This window comes from Diplotaxodon limnothrissa, linkage group LG11 (genome assembly GCF_057381915.1).
Source record: "Diplotaxodon limnothrissa isolate DT_005_m linkage group LG11, D_limnothrissa_male_GT1.1, whole genome shotgun sequence".
In the NCBI taxonomy this organism is placed as follows: domain Eukaryota; kingdom Metazoa; phylum Chordata; class Actinopteri; order Cichliformes; family Cichlidae; genus Diplotaxodon; species Diplotaxodon limnothrissa.
The window spans coordinates 32,076,063-32,101,844 of NC_140606.1; the positions used below are offsets into that span (position 1 = coordinate 32,076,063).

At 38.3% G+C, this 25,782-nt stretch overlaps 2 protein-coding genes across 2 annotated transcripts in view; one reads left to right on the forward strand and one right to left on the reverse strand.

Moving 5' to 3' along the window:
• Positions 1 to 2,063: 2,063 nt before the first annotated feature.
• capn7 (calpain 7) lies at positions 2,064 to 20,461 on the forward strand. Its single transcript, XM_085366635.1, has 21 exons — positions 2,064 to 2,407; positions 2,665 to 2,773; positions 3,878 to 4,035; positions 4,174 to 4,241; positions 4,406 to 4,639; positions 4,976 to 5,062; positions 5,499 to 5,625; positions 6,046 to 6,131; positions 6,264 to 6,357; positions 6,790 to 6,936; positions 7,325 to 7,431; positions 7,545 to 7,665; positions 8,434 to 8,578; positions 11,395 to 11,494; positions 11,671 to 11,806; positions 11,917 to 11,992; positions 12,340 to 12,485; positions 14,824 to 14,886; positions 15,086 to 15,216; positions 16,278 to 16,370; positions 17,263 to 20,461. Exons 1-21 carry the CDS (start codon positions 2,306 to 2,308, stop codon positions 17,405 to 17,407), a joined length of 2,475 nt encoding a protein of 824 aa, XP_085222761.1. The 5' UTR covers positions 2,064 to 2,305; the 3' UTR covers positions 17,408 to 20,461.
• Positions 20,462 to 23,459: 2,998 nt separating this feature from the next.
• Positions 23,460 to 25,782, reverse strand: part of sh3bp5b (SH3-domain binding protein 5b (BTK-associated)) — a 31,549-nt gene continuing 29,226 nt past the window's right edge. Inside the window, exon 9 of the mRNA XM_085365845.1 lies at positions 23,460 to 24,961. Within this exon, the coding sequence (XP_085221971.1) occupies positions 24,738 to 24,961 (224 nt within the window). The 3' untranslated portion in view covers positions 23,460 to 24,737. The remainder of the gene's footprint in view (positions 24,962 to 25,782) is intronic.

Consider the following 25,782-nt stretch of genomic DNA (forward strand, 5'->3'; position numbering starts at 1 on the left):
GACACGGCAACAGGCAGGTGAACACACAGGGCTTAAATACACACACACACACACACACACACACACACACACACACACACACACACCAGTAATCAGGGGATGAGAGACAGGAGGGCAACACAGCTGGGAGGAATCAGAGCTGACGGGACAGGGGAAATGCAAACCGAACACACTCACATCAGACAGAGACCTTCACAATAAAACAGGAAACTCAGACACGGGGAACCAAACAAGACACAGAACTAAACAGACAGCTTCACAAACAGACGGGGTGACACCATAGACAGACAGAGACACAGACGCAGACTCAGAGGCAGACCGAATATAACACATAGAACTCAAACAATAATAATCATCATCATCATAAACTAGAAAATGATAATAAACTAAAAGCGCTGGGTCACCGACCCAGGACCATGACAATACCTTTATGTGTATGATGCACATTAAGATAGTTGTATTTATGTGAAAGGTTAAAATCAGAAGCACTGAGAATAAACAGTTTAAAAGATTTTCTTATTGAAAATGTATATCCTGTTTTAGTTTTGGATATACTAAAATCATAAAGAAGATTGTTTATTGGGAGGCAAAATAATTTTATTCTGAGTATTTTTATATGTATTGAAAACTATGAGTCACCTCAAATGGTTCCATGGCTTCATGGAGCTATTGGTATTTTATGTACAGAATATATCTGATCTGCAGCAAGCAGATAAAAACAAAATTCTAATTTCCCCATTTGCTGTTTTGAGGAGGCAGACATTCTCTCTAGATTACATTTTTATATTGAGTAATGCACAAATAATTTTTCGATTTCCAGTTCCCAAGGATAGTTTTCTTCAAGAGGTATATAAGGCATTCAGAACTATGTTTGCTGTATGCACATCCATAGATAATTCACTTACCTGACCTAAGACTCACAGTGAGGTAAGGTTGGAAAATAGCAACTAAACCATGTGCATAGGTATTCATATATACTCTGCCAGAAACTCTAAACAGTCGTACAAGACCTTAGAGCTTGCATATAGTTCTCAGATTAAGGAATTTAAACACATTTGTGTTGAGAAGTTTTTATCTTGGATTGATCTTGCTCCCATTTTGCAGTTGGGAAGGAATTTTAAAAATAACTTCAGTTCAGTTGATTGGTATTAAATCTTGCCTGTGTCACAGGCTTCATTTACTGATATTCAAGAAATTTACTGTTGCTGATCTCATAATTTGATACAAGTTATTGGAATTAAGTAAAGTTTCTGTCTTGAATAACATGTTCTAGATTTTTTACATTTGTAATTCTTTTCTCGTGCCACGAGGGAAAATGTTGTATTTTCTTTTTCTGATATCTAGACTCCAAATGGGTGTTAGTTTACAGAGGATAAGTGAAGATTTAAAACAGTTTTAAAGCAGATTTTTACTCTTTAACTGAGTGCTTGTTCTAGCCCCAACCATGAGCTCTCTAAAAATCTTTGTTTTGACCTATTTTTAAAACATACTGCAATCTATTTTTTCCATAAAAATTTTGAGATGTTTGAGTGTAGTGACTTAAACCAAGAAATAGAGGGTTTATTAGGTATCAGCAAGAAAAAAATATTTTTAAGACGGGTAAAGTTTCCCAACAGGTAAGATCATCATCTACCATTTTTAGTAAACAAATGTGATTCTGGAAAAACAATCCTCATAAAAACGATTGCTCTTCCCCCTTTTCTCTTGATTGGCAGCTCCATAATCAAAATCCTGTGTCCAATGTATCCACTATCCCTCTCATAACCATGTAAGCCTGGTCAGACATAACTTAACTCATTCTGACCCTTTGTATACTTCTGCATCATCCTCTTTCCCATATTTTCATGGTATGGCTCATAAAGAAAAAAGAAAGACTAGACTTATACTACAATATTTTACCAATTGCCAATAAATAACGTTAGCTGTATTAAAAAAATGTTATTTTTCCCTGCTCGTGAACGCACCGTCGTACCCCCGGTATCTGCGCTCTTCAACAGCGCTAGCGTTTCTACTGCGACTGCGCGAATTGTCTCCCGGAAACAGTATGGTTGTTTTGGTGTCTGCTAATGTTGTAGTCATTTGATAAAAGGCAGAGGAAAACTTTTACCGTGGCAGTTTTGGCTGTGGGATCAACACCACGTATCAGCATTATCTTCTCTATGTTTTTTCCGAGTTGACAGAATGAACAGTGCCAACAGAGAAAAGCAGATATTTTGTTTATAGACATTTTATAGGTAGCTAACGGTTAGCTAGCCTGTTCTGGCTAACTGAGAGATTGTCACTCTGTCAACAAGTTTTGTTCGACATGGACTCCGCGGCGCTGGAACTTGATGCTGTCACTTTTGCCAAAACAGCTGTAACATATGACCAGAATGGCAAATATAACGAGGCTGTATTTTATTATAAGGTAAGTGCCAATAAGTTTTACCTGTAAACGTATGCCATTTTTCAGGGTTAGCATTTTGCTAATCTTAGAAGTTCAAACTCACTTTCATTTCTGTAATAGCAGCAGGATTAGATTTAAGAAGTCTACTACTTTACGAATTAACAGTTTACAGATATATTTGGTCAAAGTTGGGTTGCTAGTGTCCCTGGATGCCAGTACTTAGTGACCGGATGTAATACTTTTCTAACCGCTGCCTCTTTTATGTTTGTTTTCCATAGGAGGCAGCTCAGGCCCTCATTTATGCTGGCATGGCAGGGTCCAAACTGGACGGGATCCAGGGGAAAGTGAATGAATACTTGGATCGGGTTCAAGCCCTCCACAATGCAGGTAAGCTCACCTCACAATAGGCGCAAAGGGTTTTGCTTCTGATGGCTTTTCAGATGACTTACAAATGAAGGCTTAATGTGAAATATAAATCACATAAAAGCTACTCTAGTAATATTGCATGAAAATATAGACCTGGGACTGAATATACTCCCATTTTAATTAATGTATGGATAGCTGGAAACTATTATAATAAACACACTCCACATGTTGTTCATTAAACTTGTTGTCTAAAAGACACTCAGTATCCTGTTTTACTGAGTTGTTGATTTATCTTGAGCAACACCTTTAAAGAGGTGAAGTGTTTAATGGGTAAGAAAATGTTTCTCTTTTTTACTGAAAAGGACAGTTTCTCAGTTTCTGTCTGACCAGTTTTTTCCATGACTCTCCTCATGCTCTTGATTTGTGTGTTCACATGGGTGTGGCCACAGAATGTACAAGAGTCCTGTTACCACTAGATGATGTGTAATGCTGGGTATTGCTGTTTAGTGATTTCGATGATATGAAATGTAGAAATTGATTGCTCTTTTTTTCTATCATCTTTCTATCATTTATCCAGAAAGCTACCAAAAAAATCACAACTAAGTAACTTAGCACCTGTCTGAGCCAGCATTAACAAAGAATAATAATTACTTTATGACATTTTTAAAGGTGGAGTTTATGTGTATGCTGTTGTATTAAGCTGCACCAGTAAACTTACTAAACTGATAGTTTAAGCACTATTTCAGCACTGTTCAAGAGATTAAAGGTGGCTCAAGAAAAGTTGTTGGAAGGTTAAATTCTGTTTTACTTACTGAATACAATGAGAGACAAATATGGGCAGACAGTACTTAAGATGAGTCTTTGGGTCAGATAGGAGAGACTAGGGAGCATTAATCTCCTTATCTAGTGTCTGGTCTTAATCTGTTTTGTAATGAAGATATTCATATTTCCAACTTTCATCTTGAGTTTTCATTTATTCAAGTATAATGTGCTAAAAACAGGTTTGGATAACTTGGTGTCCATTAAAAATCCTCTATGACAACAACATTAATACTCCATGGGAAAATGAATTAGGTCAAATTACCTGTTGTCTTAACCATTCCTTCCTTTGACCTTTGACATTAGTTCAAGCACAGAAAAGTGACCCACTGAAGTCCCGGCACCAGGTGGACCTGGAACGTGCCCACTTCCTGGTTACCCAAGCCTTTGAGGAAGATGAAAAGGGAAATGATGATGAAGCTATTGAACTGTACACTCAGGCTGTGGAGCTGTGCATTAAAACGGTTAGTCTCTCACTAGGCCCCTTTCTGTTTTTCATTATGTCACTCACTGACTGACACTTAGACTTCCCTCATATTATCCCTACTCATGCTCACATTAATTCCTCTTCCTGATTTCTTTTGTTTGTTTGTTTTCACCAGTCCAATGAAACATCTGAGCAAGTGCTGCAGAACAAACTGAAACAGCTGGCACGTCAAGCTTTAGACAGGTACATATAAAATGGTCCTGGTTTTGTGTTGTAAACTAGAATGTTCATCATTCCTTTTAATGCTCTAGAGCTTTTTGTCTTAATGTTGTTGTTGTTGTTGTTTTCACTTTTTGCATGTTAAAAAAATGAACAACAAAAAAACTTCTTCCACTATATTTTGCCAGAGCCGAAGGTCTTAAAGAATCCCAGTCCAAATCGGCTTCAGCTCAGGACAGGACAGGGGCTCCTGGAACCAAGCCCAGCACTGGTGCCAGTTCAGGAGGACCTGTCCGCCAGTTCCTCCCTCTTGGGCCAGACTTCAGCCTCAATGACCGACAGCAATCCCAACCTGTCCGGGCTGTGCAGTCCAGTGAGCCCCAAGGTCAGCGCTACACATCTGAGGAGATCGAGGTACTCAGGTGAGAAGGCTCACTGAATATGTCATAAAGGCCAATGTTTCTGGGTATCCCTTTAGTATACACTTCTAGTTGCTGAAAAATTTTAGAAAGTATAACATTTACATTTTTTTTTTAATGTAGTTTTGTGCTAAATCACTACACCAGGTGGCAAATGACATTACTGCCTCAGCCTTTGATAAGATTATTTTGAAATCTTTGGATGCAAAAGATGCCTGGAAAACTTATATAGGGCCTTTTAATGCCCTAATGGTTTTATCCTTTTTAAATATGTAAATACTACTGCAAAATTATGTGTCAAAGCTTTTCTATTTCATTAAACTTGTGCTTTATTTTCAGGAGTACATCTACAATCAATGGCATAGCCTACGTGCCCTTCATGAGCGTGGACCTTAAAGAGCGATTTGCCTTTCCTGTACCTTTCTCGTGAGTTTGCTTTATTGTTTGCAGTCAGTTTTTATAATAGTAACATTATTTCAAAGCTAATACAAGCCTCACTTAGACATTCAGGAGAGAAAAGTTATGTGCGGATGTATGTATTTTGGAGACAGTCTTAAGATTTGTAGAAACTGCAGTATCTGTTTCTTGACACATTGAAGGGAAGGATACCTGAAACACTCAACACTAAAACACTTTTGCTTTGAGATGTGGTTGTAAGACGTTTTTCCAGGTTAAATTCGTATAACAAATGCAGGCTTATCAGTAGAAAACATTACATATATAAAGCTTTGGTCCAATGCATGTGGGAATTACTGACAGAAACTTACTGTAGTTGAAAATTGGTGACATAGAAAAATAAAATGTGTGACTGAATTGGCTAAACACAGTTTTTGTTTTTATTTTATTTTTTTCTTCTCACCAGGGACAAATCAGGGAAACTGGCTTTGTCACCCAAACAGAAAGCCATCTTCTCCCGCTGGGTTCGGCCAGATGAGATCTGCAATAACCCCACCATGATCATGTCTGTGTCCAGCTTCAGCATCAAACAGGTTAGACTGGTTTCGTTTTATTTCCACAATCCTCAATTGATCTCTACATGTATTTTCTAAAATGCTTATATTTGAATATTAAATAAAAATCTTGTTCAAACTTTGACCTTTACCACAATTATTTTTCTAATGTTAGTTATTGAAGAATCATGCATTTAAAATTTGTTTCTTTACCATGGGTATGGTAAAGAAATGTTGTTGTTTTTTTTGTTCACTGCTTAAATTCATCCAGTAGATGGCACAGTAACACCACAGATAAGCGTTTTTATGAGAGACTATTTAAAAAACCTTTTGATATGCAACTGAACATTCAGTGTAAAAAGTCCAAACTCAGACTTAAAGTAATGGTGATTTTATGCAATGTATGTAATTATATATTAACCCGTTCACATTGATTTCCTCATTTCATCTTCTGTCCAGACGGTGGTATCTGACTGTTCGTTTGTGGCCTCTTTAGCCATCAGTGCAGCCTACGAGAGACGCTACAACAAAAAACTCATCACCAGGTGCTGTGTAGCTTCTGTTCTTTACTGATATTGTTTTCATGGCACATCAGCATGCAGTGCATTTTAATTTAAACTGTCTTTCATACTAAAAAGCAAAATAGCCATTGAACCTTGCATGTGTGTGTATTGCAGCATAATCTACCCTCAGAACAGACGAGGAGAGCCAGAATACAACCCCTGTGGAAAGTACATGGTCAAACTCCATATCAACGGAGTTCCCAGGAAGGTAAACAACGAATTACAACAGTCAGTTACCTGTTGGTTATTTGCATTGCAAATATTTTGTCTTTACAATGTGAGTTGAAATGAGCATAAAAAAAGTACTTTGTGAAATGTTTACGCTCATGTCACCTGTTCATGATGCAAAACAAAATATCTTGTTTTGTATTTTTTGTTTTGGGTTTTGTGTTGTTGTGGGGTTTTTTTTGTAGATTTAATAATGCATTCTGATATTAATTTAAATATAACAATAGTTATTTTTTTAAGTATACAAATTCATCCTCTTTTTTTTCTTTTTTACTTCAAAAAATGGAAAGTGGGGAAAAAGTCTTACTTCTATCTGATAACTGCTGTGCATGAGAAAAAGTTATAGTTATGTTCTTTGTTATATTACTCCTGCTTTCCTTAAACTGAGAAACTGACTCTTTGCCTGTTCCAGGTTATTATAGATGACTTCCTCCCAGTGGATCGCAATGGAGAGTTATTGTGCTCCTACTCCAGCAACAGGAACGAGCTCTGGGTGTCCCTGATTGAGAAGGCCTACATGAAGGTGATGGGCGGCTACGACTTCCCTGGTTCCAACTCGGTGAGTAAACCGGGACATTTGTTAATTAGTGATTTCTCCTGGTGTAACCTGGTAACATCTAAAAACAGCTCCCCAATAAAAAGTAATTAAGTAAAATATTTTGTGCAGGGATTTGCTGGAACTGAGGAGAAAGGGATGTACAGTTGCAATAAGTTTAAATATATTTAAAAATAAATATGCATTTTTTTTTTAGCTTGATAAATTTGTGTCTTTGTAATTAGTTCACTTCCAGGTTTAGTAACTCCAAAAAGCTTCTTTTTTTCTAAATTTTGCAGCCATGCTGTTGAACAACTTTCTGCATATATTCTGAATTCGAAAAAAGTCTGATGTCAAAGTCAAGAAATTAGTTTTCTTAAGAACTGTTTTCATAATAGCCTAATTTTTACAGAACATTGATCTGCATGCTCTCACTGGCTGGATCCCTGAACGCATCGCTATGCACTCTGACAATCAGTCATTCAACAGGGACGACACCTTCCGCATGCTCTTCCAGAGGTAGGTGCACAGACTTGCACAGGCATAATTATTTTATAGGCCATAATAAATTCCTCAACTAAACATCTGTGCTTATTCTCACTCTGTATCTGCTTCTCTCTCTCCTGTTTAAGGTTTCACAGGGGTGACGTTCTCATCACCACAGCAACGGGTGTAATGACAGAGGAGGAAGGGGAAAGATGGGGTTTAGTGCCAACACACGCCTACGCTGTTCTTGACATCAGGGAATACAAGGTTAGCGTCGGTTGTTTACATTATACTGTCAGTTTATACACATCAAGCCATTAGTGGCCCCTCATACACAATGGGTAGTGGACTTTCTAATTTCCAGCAGGGGGAACTGATTTTGTTGCAAAAAAAAAAAGTCAGATTGATGTTTGTGAGAAAATGTTTCTACTTTTCACCTGGTTTGTTTCTTTAAGCACTTATCAAGTTAAATTTGTATACAAAGATGATCAGAAAGGAACGATGGGATTGTCTTACTATTGCGGTTGCACATTCAGTGTTTCCTTCAATTTTTCATCTGCCTTATATTGACTCTGACTATATTGAGTATGGGGGGAAATCAGACTTATGACATTTATATTATACTGACCCTGCTGCAGCGCTGTAACACTGGTGAACTCAATATTTCAATATGAATTGAATTCAGCCCTGCTAACCGGCTGTGCAGGTATCTCTGAAGCTTCTAAAAGGTCTCTGTGCATGGTCTTGCTAGTGATTGTCAATTATGACTTCCTTAACAAGCTGCTCATGTCAGTAGGTTCAAAAAATGATGAAAACAAAGTTTTTAAAAAAAGAAAAAAAAACATTTTTAAACTTCCCAAAATACAAAAAATTCCTCATGACGCTAAACTGAAGAATGAGCATTTCATTCTTATAATCTTGCTTAGTAAATGTTTAGTAAACCCGCTAGTTTGTAGTATATTTAGATAATTCTGTCATTTTTTTTTTTCTGCTCGTGTGATTAACCTCATACCTGCGGGTTTGTTTCTCTTGTAGAAAATGCGATTTCTGCAGCTAAAGAATCCGTGGAGTCATCTGCGGTGGAAGGGACGCTACAGTGAGCGCGATGAGAAGAACTGGACACCTGAGCTCCTGAAATACCTCAACTTTGACCCCAAGACAGCTCAGAAGTTTGATAACGGTATCTGAGTTTATTGAGTTTTACATTCAGTACTTTGACATTGGTCGCACACATTGGTCTTTATATTCTGTCTTTAAGTAGGGTATGGAGCATATTCAGTCGCAGTTTAGCTGTTACAGTCGGTTTGTTTTTCTGTTCCTGGTAACTAATGTACTATTTTTATTTTTTGTTTACGTTTTTTTGAAGTTACACATTATATGTACACTTACTGTGTGTGCATTTAAGAACCTTGTGAAAATGTTAGTCCAGGGCTCTAGAGTGCGACCAATTTGGTCGCAAATGCGACCAAATTTTTCAGTGGTGCGACTAAAAATAAATATTTGGTCGCACAGGTGCGACCAACTGTTCCGGTAACAAAAAAAAAATCTCTGTAACTCTCCGTGTGGTCAACAACAGACACACATTATGCCCCTATCGTGGACTAAACCAATCAGAGATAGTCAGGGGCGGGACCTCTCTGATTGGCCGTGGTCCAGTTGAAAGTGCAGGTGGAAGAGAGAGGTGAGTAGCTTGAATAAAGCGATATCAATTCATTAACGGATTCCACACAAAGACCTAAACACGGAGCGGACCCAACACATCAGAATCAGCTTCGTCTTTCTCGGCTTTCTCACCCGACGGCCTGAACACGGACACGCTGTCGGAGCTTAGCGATTCTTCGGGTCCGCGCTGTGTTTACGTCTTTTTGCGCTGATTCTGAGCTGCAGGTTTTGCCTCTCTCCAACCAAAATTCACCGAGCCTGCAGCAAAAGAAGCAGCAAACTGCGCTTCACATTTGATCAATGTCGTCATGAATTCCCTCTGACTTTTGCTGTTTTGCTTCCACCACGATAAAAATCACACTTCCTGCACAGCTCTCTCTCTCTCTGTACTTCAGGAACAGTTTCCCGTCTCAAATCTGTTTTCTGCATTATTCATTCGCTTATTACCCACCAGTCTAGCGTTGTTTACAGCGCTTTTTCTTTTTTTCACTTAAATGACCTCGGACAAGAAAGCCTAATTTCTGCTGTTCAATACTGAAGAAATTTAAATTTCTTAAAATTATGCAAAATTGCAGAATATTTTTAAGGTTATCTGTTATAAAAAGCCAGACCAGGAAAATCTCCTTCATGTTTTCCTGTGTTTTATTCTCAGTTACTTTCACACAAAGGCATCTGCTGTGATTTTCACAATTCTGATGAAGTCTCATGTGTATCAGTACTGATAAATGATCAGAATTATAATATTTCTGACTGTCTGAGGCTAAATTGAATCAAATCAGGACTTTGAGAACCGGAATTGAATGGATTATAGAAATCAGTGATGATACTCAGCCCTAGTGAGCAGCCTAGGCCTGAGAGAAGTGGATGTACTGTAGCTGTGGGTAATAAGAAAAGATGAAAAGAACTATTGATAACTTTTTTGTTAAGTTAAGGCCTGATCTGTCTGAAATTCATAGCCAGTGCTCTGACACGGTGCCATCAATATTTGAATGCTGAAAAAGCACAGTGTATCCAGAAAACACATTATATGCTGCAGTAAATGCACTGCCCAAGTGTCCCCTCTCCCCACAGCCTTTCAGCAGCAGACAGCAGCAAACAGGTCGTCAGAGGAGGCCAAGATGATGATTAAGTTTTTAACATTTTCTACAATATTGACAAAGCACTTTAAGCACAAGTTTGTTAGTTAATAATTTAGAAATTAATATTGTCTGTATGGACTTCCCCCCCCAAAGAAAGTGCACATGTAAAACTGCGGTGTTAAGCGATGCGGTTGAAAAATTTGAGTGCGCCTAACTTTTGTGCCGGTACGCCTAAATTTTTAAAGTTAGGCGTACCGGTGCGCCCATGTCAAAAAGTTAGTCTAGAGCCCTGTAGTCACATTCTTAAATAATCAAAGGGTATTTTAAATGTTATAGAAATATGTGGCACCTTGCGTCATGCATAAAATTACTCACACAGTGTTAGATTAAATAGAGGGTATGCCTCACTCTGGTTGCCTCTGTCAGGTCGTTTTAGTGTTTACACTTTCCCATCACAGAAAGAGACAGAGGTGCGGAAATCTTCAACATTTGCCATAATATCTCAGAAGACAGTTTACCGGTGTTGCAGTTTAATAAAATATGAATTTGATAAAAAGAAGAAAATAAATGGACGCATAGATTAGCAAACTGATTCCTTCTCACTGTCACCAGATCCACCATCTTTCTGTATGTAGTTTGCATGTTCTTCCCGGTGTCCATGTACACTGGTTTTCTGCCACAGTCCAAAGACATTCAGTTAGTCAGGTTAGGTTAATTAGTGATTCCAAATTGGCCATAGGTACAAAGGTTTGGTGTGAATGGTTATCTGTCTCTCTGTGTCCACCCTGTGACTCACTGGCAACATGACCAGGGTGTACCTAAAAGCAGCTGGGATCGGCTTCCACCAACCCTAAACTGGATAAACAGAAGAAAGTGGATGGAAAGATAACTGCTGTTGTGAATGGGTGCCATATAAATAAAAAAATTAATTCAAAATGAAATAGTATCCACAAAAGAGCTTAAAAAGGTAGAATAAAAATATTATGCTTTACAAATAATAAACATTGGAGAGTGTTTAAAAATTAAAATCACTTGCTAAGAAAGCAAAAGTTACAAAAGTTACTCACCATGATGTGCAGCGCTGACTTTATTCATAAGCTTATGACATAGTCGATATGTTGCTAATGAAATCCAGTATATACCTGAAGTCACTGTGAGGGTATAAATCCAAACAATTTTTATCTCTCTTGGCAAACTTAAAATGATTAAAAAATGATAAATTAGTGTTAACGATCAACTTGTGTTTGCGTTCCAGGTGTGTTCTGGATCGCATGGGAGGACCTTTGTCAATACTATGATGTCATCTACCTGAGCTGGAATCCGGCACTCTTTAAAAACTCCTCCTGTATTCACAGGTGTCTGTTAATTTATATTACTCATGTTTTATGGATGCAGAGTTTGTCAGTCTTATTTTAAGGACTATTCAAGGGAACAAAAAACATTACATAATATCTTACTCTTAAATATTCTGGTACATTTTGTGACATTCTACACTGACATGTCTATGTTCTGGTTTCTTTTCCATCTGCAGTACCTGGGATGGAAAGCAGGGTCCAGTGAAGGATGTGTACAGTCTTGCCAACAATCCCCAGTACAGGCTGGAGGTTCAGTGTCCAGCTGGTGGTGCTGCTGTGTGGGTGCTTCTCACCAGACACATCACTGATAAGGTAAAGGCACAGATCTGATATGTTTTTATTTCATCCAGATTTCATTTCCAGTAATGTGGTGGTCTGATACTGTAATGCTACACTTTTGTGCTATGACCGTGTCTGTCCAGGATGATTTTGCACAAAACAGAGAGTTCATCACGCTGGTCGTTTACAAGACGGATGGCAAGAAGGTTTACTATCCAGGTGAGGTTTGATAGATGCCTTAGAGGACATTTTCTTTCTTTCTCTGCACCACCGAGCAAGGACAGTTCCACTATAGATGAATGGTAGCAGGAGATTGATGGCAGCCTTTATTTCTGCCCTACAGTCACATACAGCAAGGTCAGATGCCTGGAAGAAAGAGATTAGTCTATTGCAGAGCCCTTTTTACAACGACACAAAGAAAAACTTCACTAACATTTACTACCCTATAAAATTGATACTGGAGGTTAAGAAGAAATTCAGTTAGAAGTTGAGTTTGAAGAAAGTTTTACGTTATCTGTAAGCTACAGTGTGGTTATTTACTTTGAATACCTCCTCTTTTTCCCCAGCGGATCCCCCTCCTTTCATAGATGGCATCCGTATCAACAGTCCACACTATCTGACCAAGATGAAGCTGACCAGTGCAGGAACACACACCTTTACCCTGGTGGTTTCCCAGTACGAGAAACAGAACACCATCAACTACACACTGCGGGTGAGAGATGTTAACTCTGTTTATGCTCATACACAGAAGTACAATCTGAAAAGTAATTTAAAAAGTCTAGTCTTAATTCTTTTTTTACTACTGAAATCATTTCTAACTCGAACTAGAATTTGATGTGGCAGCTGGTAACAACAGTTTCAAAGCTACCTATTGGGCATTTGTTAGAAGAACTCAAGTACACAGGAGCCAAGTTGATCTATAGGTTTCAGTTGGGTTTCCTACAAACTCATAAGGATCAAAACCTGGTTATGCTAGAATAAGCACGATGTCTGTTTTTGTTTCTGTCAGACTTACTGTACATACTTATACATGCAGTTAGGAACAGTGACTGCTCTTCTCTGATCTCCTCTCCCTATAAATTAAAATTCACCTCTCACATTATTCTGCTACACCCACTTCAGCTTGTCTGAAAAGCAGGTCCTTGAGTGTAGATTCTCAGGGACTTTTTAAGTGCACGCATGTGCTGCGTGACCCAAATATATTTTTTAGTTATTTATAATTCATGGACTCCTCTTGCAAACCGCAGTGAGGACTTGGGAAAACAGTTTATACTGAAATCCCTCATTAAAAAAACAACGTGCACTCGTGTGCACGTGTCAGCTGGAAGCTTTGTGTTTTATGTGTGTGTGAATTCTGTAACAGCAACACGACTGCTGTAAACACTGCAGGCTTTCTCTCAGTTTCTCTCTCTCCCTCTGTCTCCAGCAAGCCAGCCGTGAAGAAAAAATCCCCTCCTATCAGCTCACATCAGTGTTTCTCTATGAATATCATCTTTGGAATAACTGATTGAACTCTCTCGTGTTCACTGTGTTTTCACCAGAGATCAAAGCCGGAAGCAGAAAATCTGATTTCTTTTCTAATGTTTCTTTTGCCAGAATGGCAGTGATATAAAAGATCTATTTTATGAGCACATGGTTAAGAATTCACAGTTTTCTACAGTGTTTTGAGCTACAATATGCACAGTTTGACAAAGTTATAGATGATGGAGTATTATTAGGTAGGGTATGAATTAGGGCTGCTCAATTAATCGAATTTTAATCACGATTACGATCTGGGCTTTCAACGATCATTAAAAATGACTGAGCCGATTATTAGCCCCTCCCTCATTTATCCGCGACACCTTAAAGGCCGGTCCGTGAAAATATTGTCGGGCATAAACCGGTCCGTGGCGCAAAAAAGGTTGGAGACCGCTGATTAAGAGGGCCTAAATGGATTTAGAGTTTATTTAGAACTACAAATTAAATTTCTTTTAGCAATTATTGTTTTTTTAATGTCACAATTCCAACCCTGCTCCTTTACCCGGGCTTGGACCGGCAAAAGTGACCCGAAATAGGCACTCTGGTGGAGTTACTTTGTGTGTGTGTGTTTATAAGTAGTTTTAAACCTTGTGATCCACAAAACAGCAAAAGAGTAAAAGAAGAACTGACTGCGTTACAGCACCCGCTGCTTGTTGAGAGTAAAAGCAATACGGGCTTTCACGTCTTTTTTTAGCGGGTCTGAAAACTGCTAAATATAGCAACAAAGTTGGCAACACTGGACGTCAGCGCGAACTATCGCATGTCCCCATTTCCTGCCCAAAACCGGAAGTGACGCCATTTTCGCGGAAAATGTAGTTTTTTACTTGTAGGTCTTAAATGCCTATACTGGTGTTTTTATAAGTCATGTTTGACTTTTCTGAATTGTTTCTGTGATGCTTAGAACTCAAATTGCACTGCTGGACATAGTTTATTTTGATGCACATGCTGTTTTCTTTGCAAATTTGCATCATAGGATTGTTTTTTCGTTTTTCCTGCAGTATATAAAAATTGGTGTATCTCCAAAATAAAACTATGAAGACACTCAAAATAAATTTCCTGTGGTGGGAAACTATTTTTTGCAACTTTTTTGTATTTAAAGTTTTGAGGGATAAACCTCTTAAATTTCTCCAAGTAGAAATATATATAAAAAAAAAACAAAAATGATTTTCAATTTTTTTGTAGTTTATTGCACTTTTTTGCAATTAATGTAGTTACTATGCACTTAATGCATACATATTATTAAAATATGGGCTATAACAGTTGTATAGCAACTTGAAATGCTCCCACAAATGGCACTACAACATGTAAAAAAATAATATAAGCTCTGGCGGACTTGGTTCTATAGTAGGTCGTAAGGGTTAAATAAATATCGTCAAATAATCGAGATCTCAATTTCAGTGAAAATAATCGTGATTATCATTTTTGCCATAATCGAGCAGCCCTAGTATGAATTGAAATTTGAATATTTTACTGAGCAGTTTGCCCACTAACAATGTGAACCCTAAAATAATGGAGGTTGTTTCTTTATGCAGGTCTACACTGGATGCAAATTCACCTTCTCCAAGATCCCAAATCCCTTCACTAACACAAAAAGGGTATGCTATCTATAAATCAACAACCACATTCTGTGCATTATGTATTTTATCATGCAATTTAGGACTGGTACATTTTTGGGCAATTTGGTTAGCTAAATTAGACAACATTATATTAACTGTATTCTGTGAATATATTTACCTTGTCCAAACAGTTGGATATTGTGGATATTATGTTTACTGACTTGATTTCTGTCTTCAGATTAATGGTCAGTGGAAGGGGCTCAGTGCCGGTGGCTGTGGAAACTACAAAGACTCGTACAAAAACAACCCAATCTATCAGATTAACCTGGAACGGTCCGGACCGCTGCTCATCGAGCTCCGAGGATCCAGGTGAACCCCCTATACCCTAGTTGGTATACTGAGGCGTAATATACCAAATGTGGTATAGAGTAAATTGGGTTTCCATATGACAATAATATCCTAATAGGAGCACAGTTTTCAATTTTCATTGAAATCATTCATGTAGTTTTAGGTCCAATAGATTTAAAAGCTTGTTTTACTTTTACTTCATCTGTGCTCGTAGTTGTATAATCTGCATATAGCAGAAAAAGATGACATAAAACAAACACTGAAACCATCAGCATCATCAACCTCTTAGTCTGGGTATCTATGTGCTACTTAGAAAATGCCAGCAAAAAGATTCTGGGAAAATTAGATTTTATAACACAAAATTGGGTTAAATTAGTCCTCCGGGGTCGTGGTCACGGCACTAATTTTTGGCGCATTTCAGATCTCTAACCAACTGATGGAATTTAAGTCAGCATAGCCAAAACTACTTGAAAGTCTTTGTCACTCTGTGCTACATTATCATATAAAGACTTCAGAAGTGAAATGAAATTTGAATTTGTTAAATGTTCGCCTGAAACAAGATTTGCAGTCCAACAGATAAACCAGGTTATGCTTTTCTAGTTGTTCACACTGTAGGGAGGGTTAACAGTGACGCAGATGGCACAAAAACTAAGGCGTTTGTTCACCATGCCAATGACAGATGTTTTTGTAGTGGTTTTGTTTTTCTGGCATTAAATCTCCTCGTTAATGGCAATAATTTTAGGGCGTTGTCACTTATATTTTACTTCATTTCAAGCATATTTGTTTGACTAGCTTTAAGTGACTTATTAGCACAACGGCTAAATTACTTTTCTCATGTAGCATTAGCACATAAAAATCCTCTGGCTCAATCTCTTACCTTCTTTCTACCTTACATACTGAGACACACAGGCTTGTTGCACTAAAGTCCATCTCTGCACTGCAGGAAACCAAATAAAGTTAAAACAAAAAGCTCTTATTTTTCCTCAACAATGGATAACCCTATGACTTTAGCTTGAGCATCTTTGATCTGTGTAGAAGTCAGTTGCTATTCTCTGCATTTTATTTCTGTTCTGTGTCTGCAGGCAGTACAGCGTTGGGTTTGAGATGGTGACAGTGTCGACAGTGGGTGATCCAGGCTCAGCTGCCTTCCACAAGAAGACCAGTGGCGATTACAGGTACAGTAATGAGCAGGCATCATTGTGAAAGGTACACAAGCTGCAGAGCAACAAGTCCACCCTGACCATAAGCTGAGTTTGATGTCTGGTCATTTATCAACACTGCAGAAGATTTGTTTGAGTTCACTTAGAGCATCAGGAGCATTGTTACATCTGAGCAGTACATTGATCTGATGCGATATCTTTGTGACTTTCTGAGGGCAAAATTAATTTTAATTTGATTGAAAGTATTTATTTATTACTGCTGTAAGGGATCACAAAAATGTTTCTTTCTACAATTTGCATATTTCGAAATTATTGATCAATTAATTTTGTTCCTCAAAAACGTGTCTCCATCTGCGATTGTAGATCTTTACCATCATTAAATTTTTAACAGGTCAATACTAAAACGGTCAGCAGGAATATGTTTTAAGCTGTGGATTTTATTGTTTACAAGCATGTGGGCATAGCTGAGTGAGTTCAGTGATTTTTGCAGTAATTTTAGATTATACCACCAGGGGGCAGCATTTTATCAGTCGGTGTGTTACGATGTTTTCAGATTTTTGCTGCTGTTTAAGATGTTTAAGATGTTTAAGTCTTTTTAGCAAACCCAGTTTCCTTAAGAGAATTTGAAAGTGTTCCTGATTACTTGCCAGGTTTAAAAAAATAAAATTAAAATAACATCAACAAATTATTCTGTTTATAGATTTGGTTAGGTTTGGAAGATTAAAAACTCTTTTTTTTGATAAAAGCATTTACAGGAAGTACCGTTAAGTCAAAGTCGTTCGAATGAAGAAGAGTTAGTCTGCTTATCTTTTAAAATGAAAATGTGATGTTTAGTTTCCCACACCTCTGAAATGACATCAACCTCTGCCATAAATGAACGTCACAGCCTCTTCCTTGCTTCTTGCAGATGTGGTTTCTGCTACATGGAGGTAGATCATGTCCCAGCAGGCATCTATAACGTCACCCCCACCACTTTCCTGCCTAAACAGGAAGGACCCTTCTTTTTGGACTTCAGCAGTACTTCAACCCTGAAGGTCTCCCAGCTCCAATGAAGATGGAGCTGGGATTGGGAGGAAGGTACTTGGTGGCATTGTGGAATATATTTCTGAAACTGCATTTTGGAAGTGCCAAGGCCTCCACAAAGCCCAGAATGTGACTGCTGCTAGCATTTTCTCTTCTTTCACTGAGACTTTTGCTGATGTGGACTTGAATTTCAAAACTGACTCAAGGATACCACAAAGCTGTTCTGGAGATATAATCAAAGAGGCACTTTGATATGGACTAAAACGCATAACCATCAAGGCATCTTGGGACAAAAACAAAAAAACATCTCTGCCAAATTAGAAAACAGCCCATTACAAGCCTCACAAAGTAATGGTGTTAAGAGCAGTAACTCCTTTTGCCCTAATAAGGCACACAGTTCCTCAAATAGAATAATTAGTATCAACATTTTTGTTCTTATTGTAGGCAAATCTGAGTGATTTCATGGAACAATAATGATTATACAGACACATCTGGCATTCATCGGGATGTGGAGCAGTAACGGGGTTGAAGCTGCAGAATTAGTGACATCGCTACTTAAACACAGCAGATTTTTCTACTTCTTCACAGGATCTGTTTTGCTGCGGTGAACACCTCAGCTCTAAAGAGCTACAGCCTTGTGGTTTCAAATCACAGGTTTAATTTTAAGACAAGGATGATGTATTTAAGATATGACGGTACTTTTGGATTGTAGCTGAGTGCATTCAGTCTAAAATGTGACCAGCAGCAAGCCAACCAGTGTTGAACTATACACATAAGTAAATGAAATGATGAAGCTGAAATTCAAAATGAATTAAAAGACCAGGGGAAAGAAAACACACAACTCTCATATAAATGAGAAAAGTAGTCCAAGGGTTTCATGTTTGAGGTGCTCATTACTTCAAAGCTTCAAAGACACTGACAACCACAATTAAAAAAACACAACATGCTGTTTCTGGGAAGTAATTAAATCACTTTCCGAGTATATCGAAATCATATCTGTTGTGACATTCACTTCTTCTAGCAATTAAATAAGCTGCCAAAAAAGCTGTTTTAAAAAAACAGTTAACATGTCAGGTGGAAGGGGCAGTTAGTTTCTTTGAACCACCAACAAAATATTATTTTTAATTCTCAGGAGCAGAGCAGCATCACAGGGAGTCCAGTATGGCAGCAGTCGAATGATGTCTCTACATGTTGTCTGTGGATGTGATGGCTGAGTGAGAAACAGCCTGATTTCACTGACAGGATTCACGCTGAGTTTGTTATACCTGAGCGTGCGTATGTGGGTGCGTGTAGATGTCTGATTGTTACAAACTTAAATGTCTTGCCAAGTACCCATAATATGTTTACCTTTTGTTTTGTTGATGCACTGCACTTTAAACTCTTTTTCATCATGTTTACTCTTTGGTTCATCGGTGCGAACAGCAGCTCAACCTAAGTCACCGTGTTTCCTCAGTTTATCGTGTAGAAAGTTTCTTTTGGGTGATGTCAGCTATCAGCACTCTGTCATGTACAGATGCTGCTGCTATATTCATTGCTGCTCATCTCTGCCAAGCTTTACAGTTGCATCACAAATCCCTGGGCAACAATATGTGTTGCAATCATAGAGGTACGTGATTGTATTAGATTTGGATTTGGGCTAGAGACCCTGAAATACCAATGCTGAAATTAACATGAGGAATATGTTGCATCATGTGGAAGCAGCCGGCCAATATTACGCTCATTAAATGTACTGTATGCTTAGAGACATTTGAATGGAAAACCATTGAGTCAACTCACCGAAGGACTTTTGATCTCACAAAAGAAAGGTTCAGTGCTTTTCTCATTGCATTGCAACTTGCAGACTCAAAATCTACAGGCCATTTATTTCTGGAGTTTTCAGCATCAAAGTTTATGCTTCACCTTGGGAACATTGTTTGAAAAATGATATGGTCAGCTTACTATATGGTTTTTGTTTGTTTGTTTTTTTTTAGCTTTTAATTGCATCAGAGTTTAACTAAAAGTGAAGGAGTTCAGTCAGTTGTCACAGAGCTGATTGTAGTTGTTTGCGGACCTAAGAACCATCTCTGTGATATTCAAGCACTTACTGTGAAGAAAAGCTCAAGTAATGAAAACTTTGTTCAGTCCATCCATCCATTTTTTTATTTTTCTGTTTTGTTTTTATGCTGGAGCCTATCCCAGCTGCTACAGGGTAAAATTCAGGGTACACCACGGACAGGTCGGCAGGTTGTTGCAGGGCCAGTGCAACTAGATAGACAACCATTCATACTCAATTCACACCTGCAGCCAATTTACATTCAGTTAACCTAAACCTATTTTGCAAACTCAGAAGTTAAGTAACAGAGAGCAAACACTTGGGAAATAAATATTAAACTTAATTTAAATTTTAACTTTAATATGATTCACTTTACAAATGTGTGTTGTGGGCCATTATATTTGTCATTTTCGCCCTTGTGAATGGATATGAGGACACTGATGTCAGATCCACTGGCACAAGCCATGCTAGTGTCATTTTGCATGGTCATGCACCATCCAGTTTCTGTAACCTCACAAGTGTTTCTGTTCCCTCAAAAATGCCACAAAGCAAATATAAATGTCACCATCAGTGCACGAAGCAACCATTGCTGGGTGTATAATGGGCCCTGTAGTGCCATGGCTGCATGCTGAAGAAGTCTGTGTTCAATGGGAACAATGCACAGCTGTAAACCCCTGCGTGAGCCACCCTCAGTCTGCGCACAGCTGTTTCTTGTGTGATTAATGATTTCACCAATTTAATTTGAATTGTTCATAAAATGAAGGGGAGAAATCCAAAACATGCAGTTTACAGTGGTGTAAAACACTGAAAAAGAGTTAATCATCACTTAAATAAACATATGTAGAAGCATTTTTGCACAAATGATTAAGTGATTTTCAAAATAGTTGCTGATGGATTTTCTGTTGCTTAACACGCCACGCGATGCTGTGCACTTCTTGTTCACAACATTACAGAAGCCTCTTCGCAATAAATCAGATAAAACTGCTTATCTTATTTTTGGCTTGGCTTTTTGATCAATTTATTTTTGAATATTTTAATTTCTCATGTGAATCGTGTACATCTTGTCTGTGTACCATTATTCTTTTGCAATGGAAAAAGCACCTGTGCAGTGGAGGCGGACTGTAAATGAATTAGTAATGTTGGTGTGTAAAAAGATTGACGTAAACTGTTCAGCTTTAAATATCCATTGCGAGGGACTTCTTTTCACCTGTGATGATAATTTATTGTTGTAATGAATATCCATCTCTCACAATACTGACGTGTCTTTTTATTACTGACTAGCCGACTCATTTAAAGACGAAACAAGACAATCTTGCAGCAACCTGTTGTGTGAATGATGATATTTGCAGAACTTGCACTAAGCGTCGAGTAGACTGGCATGTTCAGAATTTGAATACAGAGAATTATACCTGTTTCTGTCTGTGCTCTTTTTCAATTATTTGTGCAGATAATCACAAGTACATCACATTATCTACCTCTGAAGCCAGTGTGCCATATTCAGATAACAGTATTTCTAGCCACAGCAATCCTGTACTGAAGCAAAACAGAAGTAATCATGTCAGCTATAGAGGTGTGCTAATGACATGTTCAGCTATCAGCCTTATGATAACCTAACCCCGACAGAGACACTTCAAGCCCTCCCACACATCTGACTGATGATTGCATGTAGCTGACATAAACACTGGATCCAGTGCTAGAGGGATAAGTCAGACATCTAGTGTTAAATTAAAAGGTAAGCCAGCCATATCCGTCTTGATCATCTGTGTGGCAATCTGACCGTAAAATCCTTTGATCCTTTTTATTTAAAAAAAAAATCCAACTGTGAAAATCATCACGAAAGGTTGTGATAACAGGATGTTTCAGGTGAGCGGTCGGATGAAGCAGAGCCAGTTCAGCTTCTGAAGAATTTGCTGACATGAAAGCTGTGAGGTGAGCCAGTTATCTTACTTTTATCATACCAGTCGTTAGGTTTGTTTGTTCTATTTGTATTCAAATTTCATTGAAATGTGCAGTTGTTTAGACATTACTGACCCCGTGCTGTGATTGGACAAGAAAAAAGGTAAGTTCTCATAATCTTTTTTTAGTGATTTCTGTTAAAAATCTGTGTTATTAATTTTTTTTTTAAACAAGGTATATGAAGTAGAGGAGAGATGAAAAATGATGAATTATGTTAGTGTGCAATAATCAGGCTTCGGTGTAATTTTCTTTGTGTGGCAATAATTCATTTTAGTCTTTTTCATTGACAGTTTGGTGCTCAGTTTTTGTAGTTTTGTGTTTGTTCACCACCAGTGTGTTTCAAATCACAGAATCAACATGTGAGTAAAGTGCAGACTTTAATTCAAAGTGTTTAATACAAGTATTTCATTAACTTGGAATTACAGCTGTAATCCATTTTCAGAAGCTTAAAAGTAATTGGACAGTTAATAAAATTCTAGCTTCATGCTCAGGTGAGGCCTGTTGTGCTTCTAACAGCACATCTCTCACAGTGTCTTTACACATCCTTAGAATTAGAGGATGTGATGATGGCAACACCATGACAAGACAAAAAGGTTAATGTGATGCTGTTGTGTGTGTGACTAAACTAACAGGGAAAAAAAAGGCAAAAGGTCAGTGTTAAAGTGCAAACATGAAGACAGGCATGGGAAAACCCTGAAAAGAAATTAGAGGGCTGACTGGGCTGCTCAAAGCTCATGTCACATGTGACCCTGATAAATGCCAACATGTCAGCGTGGAAATTTTAAACTTCACAAGTTGCCTCCAAAGAAGTCTATCTGCACATTTAGTTACACGTGCTTTAAGATTTGGAAAATGTGTACTTTTCTTAAGATCCTTACAAAATAGTTTAAAGTCGAACGTATGTTAAAACCCTACATGTTCTCATTTTAAACATTTAATACGGTCTCTTTGTTCTGTTAACAGGAGCTAAAATATTCTATTGTTCATCTTGCTAAACCTTCAGGCAAAGAAACAATAACCTAAACAATAAGTGGTGGTAGTGTCCTCACCAAGCTCCGTTCTTTTTCTCTGAATCCTGATCACTTTACAGCTATCCCTCACTGCCTGTTCAGAAGACACCACTGGCAAGTGTAATATATCTAAGCGCACGTAATAGTCAGATCATTCCTTAAAATAACTGACACATCAGGAACAAGCAAAGGGGCATGCACTCCCATACAAACCTCCCTCTACACCAAATCAGAGCTCAACATCAGACTCAACAGGTTTACCCCTGTTTCTGTAACAGTACATTGAGGAAAAGTGGAAGAACAGACTGATTAATGTTGGGCTCTAAGTCACCTGTGTCTCTAAAGACTGTAACAGGAACTTTCTGACCCCGATCAGCTAGTGGCTCATTGGCTTCTGTTATGTAAGGACCATGTCCTCAAGAAGATCCCTCTGAAGTTAAGATGGGCAGAGACTGGGACACCAAAAAAAAATTAGAAGTTGAGTCTGCACTGGTGTGACGTAAAAGACTACTTTCCCACCCACAAACTGCCTATCACCAACTAGCTCTTAGTCTTAACCCTAGGCTTCATGCGTTGTATTAGGTGCGTGTTAAACGTACTTGCCCTGGTTAAACTCCAGCCCTTGCGTCTCAGTTACACTTCCGTGTACGTAATACACAAAGGCGTAATCTTGTGATGAACAAAAAAAGACTAAAAACAATCCAGCAGCACCTGGGTGGACTGTGTCACTAATGCCTACAGGGTGGGTAATCCAAAAAAGCACCAGGTTAAATAGCTTTACAACAGCCTAACCATGTAGTGTCATCACTAAACCTTTGTCTGTCTCAACAATTCCACCAAGCATGGAAACGCTGATACTCAGCGAACAGGCCCGAGGACAAGTAACAGTTATTCTTAAAAAAACAAACAAACTACCAACTGGTGTTGAGGGCCCTCCTGTAACGTAATGCTAAGAAACTAAGGAGAAGGCCTCATTTTGTTACATGTGACTCCACCTTCAACAAAAGAGTAAGAGCCTGCAAGTATAATAAGCATTAACTGTTTTATTTAGATAAGATGAACAGAAAAGTCAGTAAATCAGTGCTGCGATGGATGCATGGATGAGAAGAAAGTCAATGTCCATCAGTTCAGGAGCCTGCCTGCCACATGGAGGGGAGCAAAGAGGGAGGTCAGGTCAGTCTTTTATATCCTTGAGGCCACAATCAGCCCTTTGTGGCAACGAGCTGGGTTGTCTCAGCTCGACCCCACAAACCAAACCTGTATTAATGACGACCGATTATACACATTTCCAACACCATATTTCTATTCTTGGACTCCACTACAGTAGATTTTCTGATTCACAGTTCAAAATAATCCATATTTATCTTACACTAGACCTTTGATTCATCCACTCACCCTTCTCCCCCACATTTATGCATTCTTCTGATTGGCTGCCCCTCGTAAAGAAAAGATTTAAACTGCAAGTGGGTGGAGCCTTTGTTCACACACAGCCATCTGCCTGAGACGACCTTACAATCTTTCGATGATATCCCACTGACACAAGTAGAAAAAATTATCTGAAAGGGAGTGTTTAGAGTAGCTCAAGCCTGAGCTTTTGGTTCACAGGGAATACTTCTGCTTATGGTGAACTCAATCATCATTCACCTCATTTTCAGCTCAGGGGAAAGTATGGGGAGCGTTTCTGTGCATATAATTGAGACACTTTGGTTTCGTCACCATGCTTCGATTTCAAATTTAATTATATTTGCAGTTTATGTGGAAAATAAACAATTTTAAAACAGTCGAATCTAAACTCAGACACGTCACATACACAATCTCAAAATTACAACATAGTTCTAAACAAATACAGGAGCACATGTCAGACTATTTATTTAGCTTTAGCATTTCCACACTTGTTTTCACTGTTGCGCCACGCAGAACTTCTTCCTGCATAGTATACAGAACGTCATTAACAGTAACAAGTTCACTTTTACGAGTTGTTTAATAGAGCAGGTTTCAGATGCACGCAGTTAGTGTACGCAATTTGCTTTTGTGACAGACGCATTTTCAGCTTTTAGTGAAAAAAAGAACATAATTTTATACCTTTCACCACCCTTAACAAAAACATTGCCAACATAACAGTGCTCTTTATATGTAATACATGAGTTCAAAAGGTGCCGTGTCCTTCAGAAAGGGAAAACACAGATGTATATTTACAAAGCTAATATACACTAACTATGACATTCAAAGTCTCTCTTTGACCACAAACACTGGCAATGGAGTGCAGCAGTGGCAGCTAGCTTACAAACAGCTCACACCAATTTGGTTCAAAATGAGTCAAGGGCGAGTCAAACTCCTTTCAACACATTCTCTTTTTGTTCTTCACACTCCTTTGACCAGGACCACAGTTTGCCCGGGTTCAGGCTTCTGGGAAAGGCTGTCTGTGTTTTTGGTGTTGTCGGCTCGTGGGCGTCGCAGGTTCAGAAAGCTGAAGCGTGCTTCCAGGCTGAAGCTCTTCTTGGTGCTGGATGTCAAGCTGATGTTGTTGTTGCCATTGCTGGTTGGAGCATTGTCTAGATTTCCCTCTGAACCTTCAGCCCGGTCACCTGAGGCAAAGGAGGAGGTGGTCAGTGAACATGAAATGTTTTGTTCTTTAACATAATTTTTAAAAGAAGGCAATTTTTTTTTAAACCAACAAAGTGCTGATTAAATGTGTCCTTTTATAGAAAATATTGCTCTCTGTTGCAAAGCGTGTTAAAGTAAGTTTGTTCATTTTAAAACCTTTTCTCTAAGACAAATAACAGGAAAAATTTGACCGAAAGCTGGACAGATACATTAACAAATCTCCAAAATTTTTATTAAGGGTCACTAAAGTTATGTGAATCATTTCCTCTCTGCAGGACGATATGCAGATGAATATTTTTTCTGCAGGTGAGGCACTCGCCTCGCTGTCACTTTGACTAATAGTCATGTTGGCTTGAGCAGGTGTGAGCCACGCAGGGAGGAGGAGACTGTGTGTTACCAACAATAGATTCTTAAATATCATCCATCACACTTCCATTTAACTTTCACTGCCTTCTGTGTGCAAATACACACAAATGGAGTCATCCATGATGAAACAAACCTTTCATTGCCGTCTGAGTTTTTCCTTATCTGAATGATGTTTGTTTTTTTTGTTTTTTTAAATATATCTACAGTGGAGTTAGGTTATCGACACTGGGTCAAATTAGCATTTTCTCCATTAACAGGCTCAGTTATCGCATATTACCATATCAATGACCACTTTTGAATTTTAAACGGGGAAATTGAAAGCTGGAGGGACCTTCTGATATCAGCAGGAGCTGATTTGTGATGGTGCATCAGTGCATTATGGGTTTGCATCTTCAGTTTCTGCAAGCTTCATGGGGTTAAACCGGATTTTCTCTCT

Excerpts from the sequence above, each read along its gene's own strand:
- capn7 (XM_085366635.1), top strand. The coding sequence starts at position 2,306 with ATGGACTCCGCGGCGCTGGAACTTGATGCTGTCACTTTTGCCAAAACA. Across the intron at positions 5,626-6,045 it reads CCAGCTTCAGCATCAAACAG|ACGGTGGTATCTGACTGTTC; the intron begins GTTAGACTGGTT and ends TCTTCTGTCCAG. Across the intron at positions 6,132-6,263 it reads AACAAAAAACTCATCACCAG|CATAATCTACCCTCAGAACA; the intron begins GTGCTGTGTAGC and ends TGTGTATTGCAG.